This window comes from Pyrgilauda ruficollis, unplaced genomic scaffold, assembly GCF_017590135.1.
Source record: "Pyrgilauda ruficollis isolate IOZ18807 unplaced genomic scaffold, ASM1759013v1 scaffold181, whole genome shotgun sequence".
In the NCBI taxonomy this organism is placed as follows: domain Eukaryota; kingdom Metazoa; phylum Chordata; class Aves; order Passeriformes; family Passeridae; genus Pyrgilauda; species Pyrgilauda ruficollis.
In genome coordinates, this window is record NW_024517096.1 from 277756 (window position 1) to 300579 (window position 22824).

Here is a 22824-nt window from a genome sequence, read left to right on the forward strand (position 1 = left end):
CACTCACCTAGATGGGTTTTTTTAGAGTGAACTTACAGAAATTTGATTTTTTATAGTTTTATCCACCAAAATGTGATTTTTTTGAGTGACAAACTTATTTAAATGTGATTTTTTTTAGTATTTCACACGTCTCTCTTTGATATTTTAGAGTTCCATGTATCCGTATTTAAATTTCTCCCAGTTTTACTCCCCATCCATGGATTTTTGGTGAGATTCCCGGCTTTTTCATGGATTTTCTCCCTGCTTTAGGTGCCTGGAGCCCAGGATTTGGTGGATTTCTCCCCGGTCTACCGATGCCTCCACATCTACTCCGTCCTGGTGAGTGAATCCGGGATTTTCCTGCTCTGGGGAATTCCACGGAGCTGCCCCTCCCTCCTTCATCCTTGGATCCCTGAGGGAGGAAAAAATCCCCGAGGGATGGATGGATTTGGGGAAAATCTGTGGAATTCCTTCGAGCAGGGCACGGAAACGCAAAGGAATTTTCTCCTGCTGTCCCAAATCTGGAATTTTTCATGTGTTTATATTTCGTAGTTGTTGGGCTTTCCTCCAAGAATTCCTCTTTGGATCCAGTAATTCCATTATTCCTTGGAAATGGAGGAGTTTTGGGCAGGGATTGGTTGGATTCTGACATTGTTTTCTCCAAGAATTCCTCTTTGGATGCAGGAATTCTGTTTTTCCATGGGAATGGAAGAATTTTGGGCAGGGATTGGTTGGATTCTGATGCTGTTTGCTCCAAGAATTCCTCTTTGGATCCAGTAATTCCATTATTCCTTGGAAATGGAGGAATTTTGGGTTGAAATTGGTCGTAGTCTGGTGCTGTTTGCTCCAAGAATTCCTCTTTGGATCCATTAACTTCATTATTCCATTGAAATAGAGTTTTGGGCAAGGATTGGTTGGATTCTGACATTGTTTTCTCCAAGAATTCCTCTTTGGGTGCAGGAATTTCGTTATTCCATGGGAATGGAGGAGTTTTGGGCAGAAATTGGTTGGATTCTGATGCTGTTTGACTCCAGGGAAAGTGAATTACTCTGTGGGAATGGGAGAATTTTGGGGCTGGAATTGGTTGGATTCTGATGCTGTTTGCTCCAGGAATTCTTTGGGTTCATTAACTTAATTATTCCATTGAAATGGGAGAACTTTGGGCAGGAATTGGTTGGATTCTGATACAATTTTCTCCGAGAATTCTTTGGATTTGTTAACTTCATTATTCCTTGGTAATGGAGGAATTTTGGGGAGGAATTGGTTGGATTCTGATGCTGTTTGTGCCAAGAATTCCTCTTTGGATGCAGGAATTTTGTTTTTCCATGGGAACGGAGGAATTTTGGGGAGGAATTGGTTGGATTCTGATGCTGTTTCCTCCAAGAATTCCTCTTTGGATGCAGCAATTTTGTTGTTCTGTGGGAATGGGAGAGTTTTGGGCAGGAATTGGTTGGATTCTCTGATACCATTTTCTCCAAGGATTCTTTGCATTCAGTAACTTTGTTATTCCATACAAATGGAGGAGTTTGGGGGCAGAAATTGTTTGGATTCTGATGCTGTTTTCTCCAGGAATACTTTTTTTTGGATGCAGCAATTTTGTTATTCCCTGAAAAATGGGAGAGTTTTGGGCAGGAATTGGTCAGATTCCGATGCTGTTTTCTCCAAGAATTCTTCTTTGGCCACAGTAATTTCACCATTCCATGGAAAAGGAGGAGTTTTGGGCAAGAATTCCTCAGAAATGGATCATTTTCTGCACCTTGGAGACCTTCACTGCCCTGCCAGCTCTGTCTGACAGGAGCAGCTTTGCTGCCATCCCCAAATCCACCCTTCCCCGGATCACTCTGAGATTCCTGAGGGAAAAAATCCCACAGATTGTGCCAGGAGTTTGTTTTTTGACTGGAAATGGTTCCTTGGAGCTGTCCAAGGGAGCTCCTCTTTCCACAGGCTGGCTCCTGGGAATTCTGACTGCAGTGATTTTTTTCAAATATTAATTTATAAGGAAGGCAGATAATGAACCTTTGGAGCTCATCCTCCAACTTTGAATTGGGAATTTTTGGGATGCTTCCAGCAGCATCCAAGCCTTAAATCTCCTGATCTAAGGAACCTGTGGAGTCTCATCCCTTTTCCTGGGCCTTTGGAGCTCATCCCCCTCTGAATTTCGGGAAGCATCCAAGCCTTGAATCTCCTGACCCACAGAGCCTGAGGAGCCTCATCCCTTTTTAGGGACCTTTGGAACTCATGCTCCAACTCTGGGTTTCAGGGATGCTTCCAGCAGCATCCAGGCCTTGATTTTGCCATTCCAAGGAACCTGGATCCCTTTTCCAGTGCCTTGGGAGCTCACCCTCCAAATTTGAATTTTTGGGATGCATCTGAGCCTTGAATTTCCAGATTCAAAGAAGCTGTGGAGCCTCATCCCTTTTTAGGGACATTTGGAGTTCACCATCCAACTTTGAATTCCAAGGATGTTTCCAGCAGCATCCAAGCCCTGAATCTGCCATTCCAAGGAACTTGTGGAGTCTCATCCCTTTTCCTGGTCCTTTGGAGCTCACCCTTCAACTCAACTTTGAATTTCAAGGATGCATCTGAGCCTTGAATTTCCTGATCCAAGGAACTTGTGGAGTTTCATCTCTTTTTAGGGGCATTTGGAGCCCACCCTCCGACCTTCCAGGAGCTTCCAGGAGCATCCAGGCCCTGCATCTGCCATTCCAGGGAACCTGCATCCCTTTTCCAGGGCCGTTGGAGCCCAGGAGCTGTCGTGGAGCTCTTACCCTGTGGCTGGGCAGCCAAATCCCAGGCAGGAGATGAAAGGAGCTCTGTGTTGCCAGCTTTCCTCCCCTCCCAGCCTGGAGAGGGAATTGTTTCCCGGTTCCCGGCGTCTCCAGCGATCCACACGGGTTTGCTGAAGGAAAAGAACTGTCAGAAGCCCCGTTCCTATAAAACATCTTTTTGTGCCCCTCATCTGTTCATAATTAGGTCATTTGGCCACGTTGCCGTGAGATTTTCATGGAATGAGAAGCTCCCCTCCCCAAAATGTGTGGCTGTGTTTATCTTGGAGGAATATCCCAGCGCTCCAGGCGGAGCTGGGAGGAGCAGGAGTTTGTTAATTGGGAATTAGGAGGGAGCTGAAAGGCTGTGGGGAGGGCTGAAAGTGCCACTTTATTTGGGAAAGCTTCAGGGAGGAATGGGGATCATGGAGATGGGTTAGGAATCCTGTTGGAGGGGCTGCCAGGCCTTGGTTTGACACAAGAGTGTGATATGGATTTGATACGGGTTTAATATGGGTTTATTATGGATTTAATTTGGATTTAATATGGATTTAATTTGGATTTATTATGCATTTGCTGGTGTGATTGTCCACGAAGGTGTTCTGAGGAGGGTCAGCAACTTCTGCTGGTGGATGGGGCAGTTTTGACCATTCCAAGTGGTTGCATTCCATGGATTTCAAGGCAAAGAATGGAATTGCTTTGCTTCACATAACAGAAATGGGTTTGTCTCTGCATTGAGGATTTTGTTGTCTTTCTAATCAGAAATAGGGATTGATCCTCAGAAATGTGTCGGGGGAAGCAGCAGATCCCTGGGATGGACCTGGGTGGGATTGTCTCCTTCTGGAAGTGGGAATGGTGCAGGGGCCTGGGTGGTGGTGTCCCTGCAAGGGACAGGGGGGAACATGGGATGGGATGAGAGGAAACAGCCAGGTGAGGTTTAGGTCGGGTACTGGGACAATTCCTTTGTGGAAAGGGTTTTCCAGCAGTCCCCATCCTGCAGGGACGTGGCCCTTGTGATGCCCTGTGAGGGCTGAGCTAGAACAGAGGCTGGACAGAGTTCCAGAATAAAGCAGGGATTTATTAAATCTGCCAATGGATGCACCTTGGGCAGCACAAGAGCCCAGCCAGGGCTGCAGCCAAGGTGAACCCAAATGGTCCCAAAATGCACCCAAGATGAACCCAAATGGCCCCAAAATGCACGATGGTCACGGGGTCTCTCCCTGGGATCAGCTCTGCTCCACGTGCACATTGCAGTTCAGTGTCCAATTCCAGCTCAGCCCCTGCACTCCCATCCTTGTTTTTCTCTCTCCAGCCCACCACGGGGTTTGTGCTCTTGGGGCTGAGATTTGGATCCCAGCCCCTGCTCCCATTCCTTTCCCTGCTCCCATTCCTTTCCCTGCTCCCATTCCAGCCCCTGCTCCCATTCCTGTCCCTTCTCCCATTCCAGCCCCTGCTCCCATTCCTTTCCCTGCTCCCATTCCTTTCCCTGCTCCCATTCCAGCCCCTGCTCCCATTCCTGTCCCAGCTCCCATTCCTTTCCCAGCTCCCATTCCTGTCCCTGCTCCCATTCCTCGTGTTCATCCCCAGCTCAGACCCTGCAAACAGGAACGAGAGCTAACAAGGAGCAGAAATCGGAGCACAGCTCCAGGGAAGGTGTTTTAGGGAGCCAGGAGCAGGATTAAAAAGCCCCTGAGCAGCAAGCTGCCCTTTTGCTGACCTGAGCCTGAATCCTGGCCTGGCTTTCCAGGCCCAGCTCGGGTGGAGCAGTGTCAGAGATCCTGCACGGCATCGAGGGAACGGCCCCGGCAGTGTCAGACGGAAGGATCATAATGTAATAGTTCCCCAAAACTCCCAATATTTGTCATTTACAATGGCGTTATCTCAGAGCTTGGCCTGCAGTTAAAAAGGCCCACGTTGAATAAACATTGAGATATTTATTATTTTTAGTGAAATCGACCTTCCAGTCACCTCGGTTTTATGGCTGCGCTGCTTATAAATTCCCAAAGGATTATTTGCAAACTCCTGCTCCTATCTGGCAGCCTTATCAGCAGGGCAGGAGTTCACATATTGTACCGGGGGGTCAGCCCGCGGTCATGGGCTTCCAGAGGGGGCCAGGCACCTGTAAATCCTGCAAATCCTTCCCTCGGCAACCAAGGCGAAGGACAACATCCAACAGGCACGGAGACTTTTCCAGGAAACGCTGAACTTTGGCAGGAAGGGCAGAGCAGGGGGAAAGAAAGTGAAGGAAGGTCAGGCGGGGGTTAATTGAGAGCTGGACCTTGGCGTGGTGGCGGCTGCGGGGCAGGACAGGCTCTCCTGGGATGTTTTATGGGATTGTTCATCCCAATTCCTTTCCTGGGGAGGAAGGGGCTGCCTGAGGGAGAAACTGGAGTGAGGAGTGTTTGATATCAAACAAAACATCCCAAAACCTTCAGGGTGCCTCCATCCCAAACCAGTCTGGGAATCTGTGAATGGTTTAAGGAGGGCACTGGCAGCAAGTCTAAGGCGTGAGAATTTTGGGGTCATTTGGGCAAGGCCTGGCCTGGTTTGAGCTGACCCTGAGCCCTAAGCCCAGCCCAGGTTCTGTTCAGACATTTCAGGCTCTCCTGGGATGTTTTATGGGATTGTTCATCCCAATTCCTTTCATGGGGAGGAAGGGGCTGCTTGAGGGAGAGATGAGCATGGGAAGGGCTTGGATTTCTGAAATCTGGGATAAAACATCCCAACATCTTCAGGGTCCCTCCATCCCAAAGCAGTGACAGGTTTAGGAGGGGCAGATGAGCATGGGAAGGGCTTGGATTTCTGCAGATATCAAACAAAACATCCCAACTTCTTCAGGGTGCCTCCATCCCAAACCAGTCTGGGAATCTGTGAATGGTTTAAGGAGGGCACTGGCAGCAAATCCTAAAATGGGATTTCAGGGTTAGCTGGCTGAGGTCTGGCCTGGTTTGAGCTGACCCTGAGCCCCAAGCCCAGCCCAGGTTCTGTTCAGACATTTCAGGCTCTCCTGGGATGTTTTATGGGATTGTTCATCCCAATTCCTTTCCTGGGGAGGAAGGGGCTGCCTGAGGGAGAGATGAGCATGGGAAGGGCTTGGATCTCTGAAATCTGGGATAAAACATCCCAACATCTTCAGGGTCCCTCCATCCCAAAGCAGTGACAGGTTTAGGAGGAGCACTGGCAGCAAACCCAGGGATTTCAGGGTCATTTGGGCAAAGCCTGGCCAGGTTTGAGCTGACCCTGAGCCCCAAGCCCAGCCCAGGCCATCAGCAGCCTGGGCTGGTGGCATCAGCTCCATCCCCTCGTGGCAGAGGGGCTGTGCAAAACAGCAACGTTGTGACTAAAGAATAGACCCAGGACGCGATTTCACCATTGATGGGTCGATCTTTTATGCTGCCTCTGACCAAAATCTGTGTAACGCTGGGGCTGCTTTGATCAATATCCAAAATAAAGGAGGAGAGGTGAGGCCTGGGCCAGCTGGTTTATCTGCAGGAGCATCTCGGCAGCTGCTGGGTGCCTTGGATTTCCAGGCCAAGACATGGGATGGCTTCGCTTTACACAACAGAAAATGAAAAGCAGTTTTGTGTTTCATGTTTCCCCTAAGCTGCAGCGAGGCAGAAAGCAAAGAGCGAACCCAAAGCAGAAAGGAATGAAATTAAAAAAAAAAAAAAAAAAGCCAAAAAAAATCAGGGGAGAGTGGGCTGCACTGAAGGTGCTCCCAAAAAGTTGTCAGGAGGCAGCTGAGGGTGATTTAAGTCCCTTAAACTCTTCCCTGAGCGGGGCTGGTGCCTGTTAGTGCTCATTTAGGCTCTGCCTCGGCGGGGTGGGTTTTTTTAGCTCGGTGCTAATTGCTTCCCAATTACTTTGAGGTTCTTCACATGTTCCTGAAGACACTGGGATTGACACTCCCAGCTCTTTGATCCCAGCTACAAAGGGGTCATTTTAGGGGAAAGAACAAGTGTCCAAAAACAGAGGCAGCAAGGCAGAAAGAAAAAGGGAGCGGATTCTGAGGTAAAAACAGCCTTAAAAGCTGGAGCTGCTGAAGGATTTCTGGAGAATCCAGAGCTGGATAATTTAGATAAATGGGAGCTGACAGGGATTTACTATAAATTTGTCCTATCTCGGCACTGACATTTTTATCTGTGCTGCCTCTCCCCCAAGCCTCGAGCTGCTTTGATGCACAAAGTGCATTAAAAAGGTAAAAAAAAAAAAAAGTACAGTTAATAATAACCCCCCTGTTTTACTGCAAACAATCCGTGTAGGGATATCTTGTCAGGGTGGATAGTCTGTATCCTTTTGGAGCAGCTCTCCTTGGGAATTTTAGGGAAGGACAAGTTTTGTATCTCTTAGTGCCCAGCCAGCGCAGCCTTGGGAGGAGAAGCGACGTTTTGTTTTGGGATTATCACTGGAATCACAAGGTTTTGCTGCAGGAGCTGCTCAGGGGTCCCTGGGCTCGAGGTGAGCCCGTGGAATTCCCACCTGGGATGGCCACATGGAGCAGATTCTGTTGGAATTGGGGGATCCTGTGGATCCTGGTTCTCCTGCCAGCCCTGCACTTAAATCATTTTAATTCCTCTCACAGGTGTGATGCTGCTGGTGCTGCCTGCCCAAATCCTCCTTTTCCTGCTGTTTCGGATGGGGTTGGGCAGGGGGGCTCAGCTCACCCCACTCCCTCCCCACCCTCTCGGGGGCTCAGCATCCCCACCAAAAATATTTGTGCTTTGCAGAGGGGGCAGAACAATTGAAGTTCTCCTTTCAAGGCACCAGGGAGGCTCTTTAGGAACCACAACTCCAACAATGAGAGCCACCCAGCCCTGCCTTTCAGATGAAACCAAACCTTTTTTCTCTTTGTAGCACCACTTGTTCCTTTTATTCCACAGCGCAACACAAACCCCACCATGGAAACTCTGTGGTTCTTCTGTTTCAGAGCTCGGGCTTGTCGAGTTTTCCTTGGGAACTCAAAAACTTTACATTTATTTTTTTTTTTTGGAAAAGAGCGGGGCGTGCAGTGGAAAAAAAAAAAAATATCCCTCTTTGGTGACTCCTTGTCCATCTCAGGCACTTTGCAGCCTGTCCCATGGCCGTGTCCTGGCATTTCTCAGCGTCTGCTGCCTGGGCTGGTGCCTGGTGCGGGGAGATAGCTGTAAACAGAGCTCTGAGATCATAGGGGAAGGCTGGGGGGAGCCACTTTGTGCACGGCATTGATAAGGCCACAGGAAAAGCCATTAGAGCGGGCCGGTGTCAGTGACCTGTGATAACCACCCTGTCCTACGTGCTAATGGAGCCTGGCCCTGGTGGCAGCAGAGTGAACTTTGGGAATTGTCACAGCGCTCCTTTGACCCCCTGACCTCCTTTTTTTTCTCTTTTTTTCCCCGGGAGAAAAGCGCTTGGCTGCCATCAAAGCGGCGGCGCAGAAATCGCTGCTGGTTCGGGGCCGGCCCGATAGGATCACAGGGCTTGAAATATTCCCCTTGGAAAACAGACGTGGAAAGGGAGGGAAAAAATGAAAAAAAAATTCACTCTGAGCCAGGGAGGTTTTCCTGCAATGGCCCGGATGCAGACTCCTCGTCAGCTGAGGGGAGGGGGAGCAGCAGAGCTTTCCCAGGGCTGGGAATGTCCTGGATTTAGGGCTGGTTTCATCCCCTCAATCCCATCCCGCTCTCAGTGGCCAGCTCTGAGCTTTCCCAGGGCTGGGAATGTCCTGGATTTAGGGCTGGTTTCATCTCCTCAATCCCATCCCGCTCTCAGTGGCCAGCTCTGATTGCCCTGACTGGGGGAAATGGATGGAATCTCTTTGGTGGCTCATGGGATCATTCCCTGGGGAGGGATCTCAGGGGGCTCTGGTCTGACCTCCTGGAATGAGGGATAGGTGGGATCTGGGCAAGGAATTCCTGGCTGGGAGGGTGGGCAGGGGCTGGGCTGGAATTCCCAGAGCAGCTGTGGCTGCCCCTGGATCCCTGGCAGTGCCCAGGTCAGGTTGGACACTGGGCTTGGATCCACTTGGGACACTCCTAAAAATGATCCAAAGTCTCTCTCTGTGTCACTTCTTGGGGACATTCAAAGACCCAAATCCAACCCTGGTGAGCGGTTCCAGTTTTTCCTGATTATTCCTAAAATTTGAGGTCTGGCTGTGGGAATCCTGGAAAAATGACAGGAATAGGACATGGATGGAAGCAAAGCTGGGAGGGTTCTGTCCCTCTGGGTGGGGAATGAGGATGTGTCAGACTGGAGCTTTGAGATTGCAAGGAGAGGCTTCAGATCATAAAATCATGGAATTGCTGAGGTAGGAAAAGCCCTCTGAGGTCACCCAGTCCTGCCAGGGCCAGCGCTGTCCCATGTCCCCAAGTGCCACGTCCTCAGGGCTTTGAAATCCCCCCAGGGATGGGGACTCCAGCCCTGCCAGGGCTGCACAGCCCTTTCTTTCCATGAGGAATTTCCCCAAATTTCCAACCTAAACCTCCTCTGGCCCAGCCTGAGGCCGTTTCCATTCTCCTGTTGTTCCCTGGGAGCAGATCCTGACCCTCCCTGGCTGTCCCCTCCTGCCAGGGACTTGTGCAGAGCCACAAGTTCCCCCCTGAGCCTCCTTTTCTCCAGGCTGAGCACTCCCCCTCTGAGGTCACCCAGTCCTGCCAGGGCCAGCGCTGTCCCATGTCCCCAAGTGCCACGTCCTCAGGGCTTTGAAATCCCCCCAGGGATGGGGACTCCAGCCCTGCCAGGGCTGCACAGCCCTTTCTTTCCATGAGGAATTTCCCCAAATTTCCAACCTAAACCTCCTCTGGCCCAGCCTGAGGCCGTTTCCATTCTCCTGTTGTTCCCTGGGAGCAGATCCTGACCCTCCCTGGCTGTCCCCTCCTGCCAGGGACTTGTGCAGAGCCACAAGTTCCCCCCTGAGCCTCCTTTTCTCCAGGCTGAGCACTCCTGGAAGATCCTTGGAGCTCAGCCTATCCCCAAACCTCCATCCATAAATAAACCCCAGGGAATTCTCCTGTGCAGCCCAGAAACTCCATGCTTTGTTTTATTTTTTGGGAGGGGGTTTGTGGGGGGCTCTGGAGCTGTAAATCCTCACTGCCCCCGTTCCATCCCTCTCCAGCAGGGCTCGGAGCCCAGCTGCAGCCGCTCTTTTCCTGCTCTTTATGTTTCTCATCCTAAAGCCCTATAAGCACCGGGAGCTGGGAAATGATTCCCATCCTGTTTGCAATAAATCCCTGGTTTTATGAAGGGTCCCGAAGCCGGCTGGACACGAATTCTCCACGTGTTTACAAATATTTGTGCAGGAAAAAAAGGGTGAGCAACGTCCAGGACGGGCTTCTGACGCATATTCCCCCCTGTTTCAGTCCTTTGTTCAGGAAAACCTGGAAGCCAGGCTGGCTCTGCACAATGAACAAACGCTGCCGTCGCATTCCGGGAGCGGCCGGAGCAGCGGGAACGGGAGAAAACTCCCACAAAAAAAAAGGGGTTTCGGGGTCGTGTTGTGTGGAAAGGGGTGGGAAAGCTCCGAAATGGCCGTACACAGAATTTGGGGATGTTCCCAAGGGCGGCGTTGCCCTCGGAGAGGGTTTTCCGTGGATCCTTTGGAATCCACGGGGTTTGGCTGTGGAGAAAAGCAGCTCTTTTATGGTTTGAAGGTGGGAGCTGGAGGTCTGGGGGACTTCTGATCTTCGGGTTTCACCTTCTTGTGGGGGCTGAATCATCTCCTCGCAGCCCACGGGGGCTGTGTGGGGAGCAGGGATTTGGCTCTTCCCTTAAATCCCCTCTCCTGACTCCGTCTTGCCCCGGCTGTGGTTGTGGTGTGGGATTGAAACCCCACGGAATCCTTCAGGATACGAACTTGTTGGGAAAACCAGAGGCTTGAAAAGCTGCTCCTGTTGCATCTTGTCATGGTTTCAGGTATTAACCGAAGGACAAGGGCGGATCTGTGTAAAAACTCTTTATTGGGATGCTCCAGGACGTGTTTTCCACAGGTGTTGGGTGGGAAGGTTCATCCTACTTTTGTTTCTAGACCCTGGAAGCGCTCACAGCCAGGTTAGACAGGGCTTGGAGAAACTCTGGGTAATGGAAGGTGTCCCTGCTCATGGCAGGGGGTGGAGCTGGGTGGTCTTCAAGGTTCCTTCCAGCCCAAGCCATCCCGTGGTCCCTGGAGCACATCCAGAAGCTCCATGGGGAAGGCATCCCCATCCTCACAGCAGCATGGAAGGTTAGAGGGAAGCTCTGGAGATCACTGTCCATCTCCCGTGGAGCTCCAGGGGGTTCTCAGGTCCCTGTCCCGTTGGGATGGAGCTCCACAGCTTCTCTGGGCAGCCCCTGTGGTGGATCATCCTCCAGGGAAAAGGGCTTTTCCTGGGAATTCCCATGGGAATTCCTGCGTTCCAGCTGTCCTGAGCAGGGTCCGGCTCTGCCTTCTCAGCTTCCCCTTTGGTGCCTGTCTGTGGCGAGGAGGTCCCTCAGAGCGGTGGGGGTGTCCAGGGAGGGGCTGGCCGTGGCCCTGGGGGCCGTGCTGGGGTTTGGTCCAGCTGGACTCCATCACCTCAGGGGCCTTTCCCACCCAAACTGTTCCCGTGCTCCTGGAAGTCCCAGAATCCATCCAGCTCTTCCTGCAGCTCGGCCACCACCTCGTCTCTGCTCGTGAAGATGCTGTCCAGCCACTCCAGGGTGCGCTGGTACCTGGAGATCCCCCCCAGCTGCCTCAGCCCGGCCTCGGTCAGCCGCGCCACCCTCACCCTGCCCCGCGGCGGCTCCGCGCCGTCCTCGGGGTCCCCTGCCCGGCCCTGCGTGGCCGTGGCCGTGTCCGGGCTGTCCTGGGCGCTGGGGACACGCGGGGGGTGCCCGCTGGCCGGGGCCCTGCTCCTGCCGGGAGCAGCCAGGGGTGTTGCCAGCGCAGGGGGCAGGGGACGGTGGCCGGCGCCGGGGTCACGCGCGGGCCGGGCAGGCGCCGTCACCTCCTGGGCTGGCACGGCCACCTGCAGGGGACAGAGGGCGAGTGAGGGTGGCCCTGGCTGCTGTCGCAGCTCCTGGCCTGGGGAAGGTGTTCGGTGCCATCTCCAGGGGTCTCCCGAGGGCTCCGTGGTGGCTCCCAGTGTCCCATGGCCTCTCCGAGCTGGGTGGCCCTGCCAGCCTCATCCCACTGTCCCTGTGTGCCACCTTCAGCTGCCAGCCCAGCTGTCCCACCTGGGCTTTGTCCCCTGTGTGCCACCTGTGGTTGTTTCCCTGTGTCCCACCTGTACCTGTGACTCACCTTTACCTGCCACTGTCCCACCTGCCATTCCCTGTGTCCCACCTGCCATTCCCTGTGTCCCACCTGCCATTCCCTGTGTCCCATCTCTGCTTGTTCCCTGTGTCCCACCTGTGGTTTGTTCCCTGTATTCCACCTGCAGTTCCCTGTGTCCCACTTATGTTTTGTCCCCTGTGTCCCACCTGTACCTGTGTCTCACCTTTACCTGCCAGTGTCCCACCTGCCATTCCCTGTGTCCCACCTGCCATTCCCTGTGTCCCACCTCTGCTTGTTCCCTGTGTCCCACCTGTGTTTTTTTTCCCTGTGTCCCATCTCTGCTTGTTCCCTGTGTCCCACCTTTACCTCCCTGTGTCCCACCTGTGGCTGTTTCCTTGTGTCCCAACTCTGGCTGCCCATGTCCCACTCATTATTCCATGTGTCCCACCTGCAGTTCCCTATATCCCACCTGTGGTTCCTTGTGTCCCACCTGTGGCTCTCTGTGTCCCACCTGAAATTCCCTATGTCCCCACCTGTTATTCCCTTTGTCCCATCTCTGGTTTTTCCCTGTGTCTCACCCGTGGTTTGTTCCCTGTGTCCCACCTGTGATTCCACCATGTCACACCTGTCACCCTGAGTCCCATCCACAGGCAGGAGGAGCTGTGGGAAGCAGTCCTTGGCCCATCCCATCCCATCCCAGTCCCCCATCCCTCCCTGTGTCCCCTCCTGTCCCCTCCCTCACCTGGCCCCTTCTCTGGGGGTTCGTTTGCCCCTTCTTGGGCTGGGATTTGGTATTTGCCTTCTCTGCCATCTCCGTGATCCTCAGAGGGGTTGGGGGATCCTCTGAGGGATCCTGGGAAGTGCAGCCTCCTGAGGGAGAGGCGTTCCTGGCAGTGTCCCCAGGTCACAAAGGGCTCTGGGCATGGCACAGCCCCGTGTCACAAAGGGCCCGTGTCCCACCTGCCATTCCCTGTGTCCCATCTCTGCTTGTTCTCTGTGTCCCACCTGTGGTTGTTTCCCTGTGTCCCACCTGTACCTGTGACTCACCTTTACCTGCCAGTGTCCCACCTGCCATTCCCTGTGTCCCATCTCTGCTTGTTCTCTGTGTCCCACCTGTGGTTGTTTCCCTGTGTCCCACCTGTACCTGTGACTCACCTTTACCTGCCAGTGTCCCACCTGCCATTCCCTGTGTCCCACCTGCCATTCCCTGTGTCCCACCTCTGCTTGTTCCCTGTGTCCCACCTGTGTTTTTTTTCCCTGTGTCCCATCTCTGCTTGTTCCCTGTGTCCCACCTTTACCTCCCTGTGTCCCACCTGTGGCTGTTTCCTTGTGTCCCAACTCTGGCTGCCCATGTCCCACTCATTATTCCATGTGTCCCACCTGCAGTTCCCTATATCCCACCTGTGGTTCCTTGTGTCCCACCTGTGGCTCTCTGTGTCCCACCTGAAATTCCCTATGTCCCCACCTGTTATTCCCTTTGTCCCATCTCTGGTTTTTCCCTGTGTCTCACCCGTGGTTTGTTCCCTGTGTCCCACCTGTGATTCCACCATGTCACACCTGTCACCCTGAGTCCCATCCACAGGCAGGAGGAGCTGTGGGAAGCAGTCCTTGGCCCATCCCATCCCATCCCAGTCCCCCATCCCTCCCTGTGTCCCCTCCTGTCCCCTCCCTCACCTGGCCCCTTCTCTGGGGGTTCATTTGCCCCTTCTTGGGCTGGGATTTGGGATTTGCCTTCTCTGCCATCTCCGTGATCCTCAGAAGGGTTGGGGGATCCTCTGAGGGATCCTGGGAAGTGCAGCCTCCTGAGGGAGAGGCGTTCCTGGCAGTGTCCCCAGGTCACAAAGGGCTCTGGGCATGGCACAGCCCCGTGTCACAAAGGGCCCTGGGACACCCTGACAACCGAGGGATTGACTGGGTCCAGCTGGAGCTGGTTGGAATTGGATGGAAATGGTTGGAACTCACTCAGGGGCAGCCACAGCTGCTCTGGGCACCCTGTGCCAGGGCCTCCCCACCCTCCCAGGGAACAATTCCTGCCCCACTTCCCTTCTCCAGGGAACATTCCCAGCTCTCCAGCCTGGCTCCAGAGCAGAGGGGCTCCAGCCCTGCAGCAGCTCCGGGGCCTCCTCTGGGCTCTCTGCAGCAGCTCCACGTCCTCGTGCTGTTGGCCTCAGGGCTGGGGCAGCTCTGCAGGTGGGCTCTCACCTGAGGGGCACAGGGACACAATTCCCACCTTCCTGCTGGCACCAGCCCCGGGCTGAGCAGGGGGGTCTGCCCTGGGCCATTCCAGCCTCACCCACAACATCCCAAATCCTTCTCCCAGGGCTGCTCTCCATCCCTTCCTTCCCCATCCAGCCAGGATTTGTGCTGGGATTGCCCTGACCCCGGTGCCAGTGAGTTTTTTGACCTTCCTGAGGTCCCCACTATCCCACCTCTCTGGGTCTGTCTGGATGTCCCATCCCTTCCAGAGTCCTCTCCTTCTGGGACCATTCCCCTCCCAACATCCAGGATGTGCTTTCCACTCCTCAGAGTGTGACAGCATCCCTTTATCTGGAATTTTCTATTTGGACCAGTTTTTATGAATTATTGCCTCAAAAAGAGGCACAGCCCGAGCTGGAGAAGGGCTGCTGGGACACGACTTCTGTCCCAGTACAGAGGGTGCAGCTCAGGCTGGGTGTGCTCAGAACAGGAGGTTTATTTACGAGTTTGTCCTGTTTTTATTTCTCCCTGCTCCCCGAGCGTTCCCCCCTGTTCTGCCAGGGGAGAACACAATAATAATGATGCAAATGTGATTTTTCCAACCCAAACATTTCACGGCGGAGCTGTGGGAGCGAGCTGAGCCTCCTGCCTGGGACAGGGATCCAGGGAGAGGGAAAACAAAGGGCTTTGACCTCACATCATCCCATGGAAACTTCCCCATTTTGGGATCTTTTTGGCTCTCGGGGAGCCTAAACCCCACAGCACTGTGGAAAAAGGGAGGGATTTGCTGCAGGTTTTGTTCTCTTCCTTACATTTTCCTTCCTTCTCCTTCTGGACCTGCCCTTCATCCTCCTCAAGGACTCATCCTGCTTTTCCCCTAATTGGAGGTTATTTTTTTTTGCCCCTCTTGGGGAGCCCTGAGCAGAGCTGATAACTCAGGGGTTGGATCCTGCCTTGCCAGGCTCGTGAGCGATTCCCAGCGCTCCCTTCCCTCCTTCCCGGATCCCTCACACGGAGCTTTCCCCACCTCCAGGGTCCTCAGGGCTTTTCCTCACCGTGGCCTCACGTGGAAGACCCTGTGGGGCTCGTCCTGAATCTGTTTGCTTCCCTGGCAGCTCGTTCCTGATAAAGTTTTAATGGATTTTAAATTTATCATGAAACAGGCGCGGGGTCAGCATCCGGCTCCGCTCCTTTTTACACCGGGAAGTGCTGGGGTGGGATTTTCCTTGGGGAGGGAGAGATGGAGGGGAAAGGCTCATCCAGGTGTGTTCAGCCTTGCAGGGCACCTGGGATGGCAGGAGACCCAAATCCCAACCTGAAAACGCTGAGTGCTGCTGGGGATAACGAGGAAATCTCTGTCCGCATCGTCACTTTGTGACGTCTCCAAAGCCTGGCTCCGGCAGGGGAGGGAGAGGCCGGAGCGGGAACGGCTCCGTGGAGTTTTCCAGATGAAAAACACAGGCTACTTGTTCAGCCTTGGAGTTTAGGTCAGCTGGAGTTATGGGAAACAGATGATGGCCGGTGGCGGGCCGGGCTGTGACAGATCCCCCATTGTTGAGCGCCGGGATCCTCCGGAGCGGTGCCGGGCACGGGGCTCGGCCAGGCCCGGCCTCCCCCGGAGCTGCAGGAGGGGCTGCAGCTCCAGATCCAAGGATTTGGGTCCCCGGGAGGGATTGCACTGAGGGAAAGGCTGGGTGAAAGAACACAGGAAGTTTCTGCTCTAGGGATTCAATCTGAGCTCCTGGGAAAGCCTTGGGGGGATGTTCTCTGGGAACAGCTTGGATCTTGTGTGGTGAAGGTGTTTTTGAGGGTGCTGGAGTCGTGGAGTGGGTTGGGTGGCCTTAAATCCCATCCCCATTCCATGAGCAGGGACACCTCCCACTGTCCCAGGGTGCTCCAAGCCCCGGTGTCCATCCTGGCCTTGGGCACTGCCAGGGATCCAGGGCAGCCACAGCTGCTCTGGGAATTCCAGCCCAGCCCCTGCCCACCCTCCCAGCCAGGAATTCCTTGCCAAGATCCCAGCCCAATCTCCCCTTTGCCAGTGGGAGCCATTCCCTGTGTGCTGTCCCTGCAGGCCTTGTCCCCAGTCCCTCTGCAGCTCTCCTGGAGCCCCTTCAGGTACAGGAGGCTGCTCTCAGCCTTTTTAGGATTTTTCTTCTGAAATCAGTGCCACTTTCCTTGGGAATCTCTTGGCCTCTGGAATGCAGGGGCCCAATCTTTTGAGAGCAGAACTGTGAGGAGACACAGCAGATCCAGGACCTCCAGCATCCCAAGGAAGAGCATTTTCTGGGAAGGAACAAAGAGAGAAGCTCTCCAAGGAAATGCACAGCTCCTGGACACAGCAGAACCCTGCTGGTGGAGCAGATGGGAATGCTCCTCGTCCTCAGGGCATAAGGAACACCCTGGAACAGGAGACTCTGCTGGCCTGAGCCCACCAGCATCAAATTCCCGCCTCTTCTGGGATCATGGAATTACTAAGGTTGGAAAAAAACCTTCTGAGATCATCGAGTCTGACCATTCCCAGCACTGCCATCCTTGGATTTTCCAGAGGTTAAATTCTTAGCAGGGAGAAAAACTTGGAAGGGACAACTGTTGTCCCTTCTCTCCTTGCAGAGCTCCCTGGAATCTGTGGGGCTCTGGAAAAAAGGGAAAAGGGAGAAGTTCTTGGAACCAGGGAAGAGGGAAAAGGGAGAAGTTCTTGGAACCAGGGAAGAGGGAAAAGGGAGAAGTTCTTGGAACCAGGTCTGCCAGGTGTGATGTCACTTTGAAAGTTCCATAGAAGGTAGGAGTTGATGGGAGCATCCCTGTGTTTCAGGCATGGAGATCCTGATGTTCTCTCTGTCTTCATCCACGGAATTCCTGCTGGGCTGCAGCTTGGAGCATCCACTCTCCATCCCACCCTCCCCCTCTGCCGGTGCTTGGGAAGGGATCAGCCTCTGGATGGGTGGAATTCCTTCCACAGCTGCGTTTTGGTGTCTGCCAGGGCCCCACAAAGTCCCTGCTGGCTTCAAAATTCATTATTTGGTGGCACAGGGAGAGCTGAGGCCCAGGTGGGACCAAGCTGCTGATCCCTCTGTGTCCTGCAGTTTTCAGTTTTCCATGGGCTCCCTCTGGCTTTGAAGATCAAAGCACCTGAGCTGGAATTTTTTGGGGTTATCCAGAGTGTGGGGAGCCCAGGATTTGGGGCTGGTTTGCAGCTTTTTGGGGCTTTAACTCCTCTGAAACTCAGGGAGTCGCTGATTCCAGCTCTGTCACACTAACGGGATTTTTGTAAGGAGAATATGGAATTCAGAGTGTTGTTTTCATCACCATGGAGTCATGGAATGGTTTGGGATGGAAGGGACCTTAAATCCCATCCATGTCCAAAATTTGGCTTTCAACTCCTGGTCCCCACATTCCAGCTGTTGCTTTCATGGTGATTCCCTGGAAAGAAGGGAAAAATCCTGTTTTTGTCTCTCCCCTACAGCAGCAGGTCAGAAGGAGCATGGGATGGGGAGCTGGGGAACACCAGGATCAGCATCTCTCTGAATCCCTTGGATTTAAGTGAGGAGAGTGGATTTCTCCCCTCCATATCACACAGGCTGTAAAAATGTCCCATTTCTCAGCAAAGTGAGGTTTCCTGCTTTTGGGAAAAGTGGAGCATCCGAAAAAGGGACTGAAGAGGGAGGACTCCTGCAATGGTTTGGGTCGGAAGGGATCTCAGCTCCCTCGGATCCATCCGAGCCCTTTGCATCCCTGGGATGCTCTTTTGGCATGGAACCTCCTCCTTTGCTGTCCCGATCCCAGCTCAGAGGTTGGGTCAATTAGTGCTTAATTAGGAGCCGGGAAGGCTGTGGCAGGACCTGGCTGCTCCAAAATCCCTTTGGGAAAGCATTGCGTGGATTAACGCTGGATTCCAAAGCTGGGTTCCCAAAGCCAGGCTCGTTACTCGGGCTGTTTTCCCTCTTCCAACGCTGCTCCCTAATCGGATTTGTCGGGAGCCGTGGGGACAGGACGGGACAGGGACAGGACAGGACAGGACAGGATGGGACAGGGACAGGACAGGACAGGACGGGAAGGACCTTCCCGGGTCACTGCAGGGCCACGCTCCGGGGCCACACCAACACAAACACAGGTGGCCCTGGCCGAGGAGCTGAGCCCTGGCACCCCACAATGTGTGGGGAACCCATCCCATGTGTGGGGCGATCCCAAACCTTGAATTTCACCCCATCCCTTCCCCGCTGTCCCAATTCCCCCCCATTTCCACGTATGTGCTGCCGGGCTCGAACATTAGAGGGCATCTCCTCCTCACGCTTCCATTCCTTCCTTATTTTTGGCGTGTTTTTGTTTTACTGCAGCAGGGGCCTGTCCTTAAAAAGCCAGGAGAGCCTTTTCCCTGCTGTGCAGAGCAGCCAGATGGGAAGTGCAATATCCCGCTGCCCCTCATTACCGGGCCCTCGGAGCAGCTCCCCCTTCCCACATGTGACCATATTAAAGTGGCCTTTGCAGCGTTTTCCCCCATATAAAACTGTCTTCACTCCCGCGGCCCAGGAGTTAAAAGGGAACTCCAGCTGCAGGCAGCAGGCTGAAATTAAAGGCTTTGCCCTGGTCTAAATGGAAAATGGATATTGCTTCCCATATCCAGGGCTGGGAACAATGGGGGTAATGGCCTGCTTTGCTGGGAGGAAGGAGCAGAGAGGAAGGGGGAAAAGGGGGAATCTCACCTTTTTCCCTCGTGGTTAACTCTTCCATGGCCGGTGGGGGAGCAGGAGAAGCTGGGCCAGGAGCCTGGGACCAGCAGTGGCTTTTGCAGCAGGGCTGAGGCAAAGCCTCCAGCATCTTCCCCCGGAGAGAATGGGGCGTGAAGAAATTCCTCCTGGAGAGAATGGGGTTTGAAGGAGAGAACGGGGTTTGAAACAACTCCCCCGGAGAAAATGGGGTTTGAAACAATTCCCCCTGGGGTTTGAAACAATTCCCCCTGGAGAAAATGGGGTTTGAAACAATTCCCCCTGGAGAGAACGGGGTTTGGAACAATTCCCCCTGGAGAAAATGGGGTTTGAAACAATTCCCCCTGGGGTTTGAAACAATTCCCCCCGGAGAAAATGGGGTTTGAAACAATTCCCCCTGGAGAAAATGGGGTTTGAAACAATTCCCCCTGGGGTTTCAAACAATTCCCCCAGGAGAGAATGGGGCAATTCCTCCTGGAGAGAATAGGGTTTGAAGGAGAGAACGGGTTTTGGAACAATTCCCCCTGGAGAAAATGGGGTTTGAAACAATTCCCCCTGGAGAGAACGGGATTTGAAACAATTCCCCCTGGAGAAAATGGGGTTTGAAACCATTCCCCCCAGAGAGAACAGGGTTTGAAACCATTTCCCTGACATATTGATGTCCATGTGCTCCCTGTTTTCCCGGTGTTCCTTGTCCACGTGTTCCCTGTTGTCCCGAGCAGGCCTGGCCAGGAGCTCGGACTCAGTGGCTCTGGAGAGGTCCTTGAATCTGTTGGACCCAGATTTTCAAACTTTTTTCCCCCCCTTCTTGCTTTTTCTTTGTAAATTTTTGTTGCTTTCAAAGCTGGTTTTAAATGAACTTAGCCAGGCCAAGGATGGGAGAGAGGGAAGGGAGAGCTGGATCTTCCATGGACTCTTCCAGGTGGGATTTCTGAGGCCCTGCCTGGTTCTTGGTCATTTCATGGAATCATGGAATGATTTGGCTTAAAAGGGACCTTAAATCCCATCTAATGCCACTTCCACTGTCCCAGGCTGCTCCAAACCCTGCCCAACCTGCCCTTGGACACTTCTGGGATGGGAATCTCCTGACCTCTGGAGATTCCTTTCCTTTGGGATCACCTTTGCTTGTGCCTCTTGGCCTCATTCCTCTTCACCGGGTCCCAAAAAATTTATTTTTCAGTGCATGACAGGAGAGAGCCAAGCCCTGAAGTATCCAAAATACAAAATTCCCCTTGAAACTTGGGATTTACTGCCTAAAGAAGGAGCGGGTGGCTGCTGCCTTTTCCAGGACACAGGTCGAGGTCAGGGCTGGGTGGAGGAGACCAAATCCTGCCCGGCTGGCAGGAGAGGCCTCTTCCAGCCACTCTCTCTTCCCCCCACGCAATTCCTGCTCCACTTCATCTCCGTGTTTTCGGTATCGAGGGGGTGTTTACAGTCAACAAACAGGAGCCTCCTTTTTGATCCCAGCTTTCCCTGCCGAGCACCTGCGAGCGCGTCCATGCTCTCCGTGAGATTTTGTTGGGAATATTTACGTTTTCCAAGCGGAGCATCTGCTCGGGAGTCGGACTCTTTGTGCCTCATTAGTGGCTACCGGGCTTCTCTTATCTGCACACATCTCCGGGGCATGTCAGGGTGATTTTCTGAGCTGCTTTTTCTTGGCAGCTCTTTCCTCACTGGTGGGAAGCTCCTGGTGTTTGGTGAAGTGCTGGACCTTAAAAAAAAAAAAAATCCTGCTTGTTTCAGCTGATTTTGGGGTGAAAAGAAAGGTGATTTGTGAGGTTTTAAAGCTTCTGTGCTGCTTTTGGTTAGATGTGTCCCGTCCAAGCTGCTGCGCTGAGCTGTTGAGCAATTTGGGTTGGGTTTGGGGTGTTTCCATGGAATTCCAGGGTTGTGAGGAGGGAGCAGGGATGGGATCCAGGTTGGACTGAGTGGGTTTTTAGCATGAATGTGGTGTTTGGCACTTGCAGGCAGATTAAAATGGAGCCCTGAGCTGGGGCTGTCTCGGGCAGGTGAAGGTGACACAGCCCAGGGCTCTGCTCACGGTGTGAGGGGAAGGAAATCCTGATTTTTGTTGGAAGGAGACTGGAATTGCCTAAACCGTGACTAAAACCCCCCAGAAATGGGATTTTTTGCCCCAGATCTCCCAGAAGGTGGGAGAGGGTTGGTGGTCAGGGCACTTGGAGGCCAGGCTGGGAGGTGGGTGCTGTGGAGGATCCTCAGAGGCTCCAGAGCTCTGTGCAGCCTGGTGTGGAGGGATGGGGCCACCATCTCCCAGGATGGGGCCACCTGGGTGGGAAGGGACCAAGGAGGGCTCCAATCCAACCTCCTGCCCAGAGATCAGACCAGGTTTCTCAGGGATTTGTCCTGCCAGGTCTGGAAGGGTTCCAAGGATGGAGATTGGGATCCAGCTTTGTGAAATGATTTCTGCTGCTTCGTGGAATCATGAGATATTCTGAGTTGGAAGGGACTCACAAGGATCCAGCTCTGGAGGGAATCATCCAGGGATGAAAACCCGCACCGTGGTGTTATCAGCACCCTGCTCCAACCAATCTCAGGGATTTTTATTGTTCCCCTTGTGGAAAAACTTCCTGCCTACCCAAAATTCCCATCTTTATCCACAGAGGAGCTCCCAAACCAGTGGTCCCCAGTTTGTGAGGGGTTCAGGGTTTCTCCCTTTCCGTGAGGGATGTTTGGAATTTGTCCTTTTGGACGTCACCATGTTGGTGACAGCCTGCCCAGCCTCTCCAGGTGTTGGCCCTGCCTTGAGTCTGTCAGTTTTCACCAAATCTGGTGTCATCATGTTGGTGACAGCCTACCCAGACCTCTCCAGGTGTTGGCCCTGCCTTGAGTCTGTCAGTTTTCACCAAATCTGGGGACATCTGCAAAGTGCAGAGACCTTGTCCAGGGCTCCTGCAGGTCTTTGGTGAGGATGTGGAGGGAGCAGGTCCCAGAATTCCTGTTATTCCAAATCCCACTTGTCATGGGCCCCGTGGAAAGCTTTGCTGGTTGTCCCAGGTCAGGACAGGAATTGGAGCAGCCTGGGACAGTGGGAGGTGTCCCTGCCATGGCAGGGCTGGCACTGGGTGGGATTTAATCTCCTTCCAACCCAAACCATTCCATGATTTTAGTGGTGTTGCATTGATAAATCCAGGTGGGTGCTGGGTTCTGGATTCTCCAAGCACGGAATTAAAGCTGGGCTCATCCCTGATGATTTAAACCAGAGCTGCAGTGGTGGGACTGAGCTGCTCTGTGGCTGGGGGGTACAAAAACCTCCCCCAGTGGATGTAAAATTGGGCTGTTCTGGTGAGTTTGGGCTGTGTCCGTGGATTCTGTGGGTTGATTTCCCTGGTGTCAATAGATCCACAACAAACTGGCACAACCTGGGTTTTCCCAGGAGGAATCTTCTCAGCAGGTCTTGCAGCACATCCCCTTCCTTGCTGTCCTTGTGATGGTGGGATTTTAATGGAAGAGCTCAGAGGATTCACTGATTTTTAGGGAATGATTAATGATGTTCCAAATGGGAAGGGTTTGGGATGGCTCAGGCAGTAATATCCCACGGGAATGTTGGGTTATGGATACCCTGTGTTATCCAGGTAGGAAACATGTGAAGTGCACAAGGTGCATTTCTGCTGCAGCCTGAGGAGAAATTGTGCTCCAAACCATTGCCATCCGAATTCCCAAAGTCCCATTTCCCTGGGCATTTCAATTATTCCTGGAGGATAAAACCAGGAGCACATTTTTCCTCCTGGTGTAATCCCAGCTCTCTTGGCTCTCAGCTCCGCGCTGCTCCCGAATCCCGAAACATTTTTGGGTTTGTTCAGCTGCTGTTTTTGCTTTCTTGTGATTATCCTCTGTTTTCCCTTCTGTGGTGTTCATCCCCGCTCGTAATTATCCCCCTCTCCCTGCCAACTCTGTGAACTCCGGGGCTAATTTGAGCAGGAGAGTTCTGCCCGGTAATTTTACAAATATGAGG

The 22824-nt window shown here is 53.2% G+C and overlaps 1 protein-coding gene across 1 annotated transcript in view; it reads left to right on the forward strand.

The window, feature by feature from the left end:
• EXOC6B (exocyst complex component 6B) overlaps positions 1-22824 on the forward strand; it is a 277974-nt gene that overhangs the window by 133768 nt on the left and 121382 nt on the right. Inside the window, exon 9 of the mRNA XM_041464605.1 lies at positions 250-318. Within this exon, the coding sequence (XP_041320539.1) occupies positions 250-318 (69 nt within the window). The remainder of the gene's footprint in view (positions 1-249; positions 319-22824) is intronic.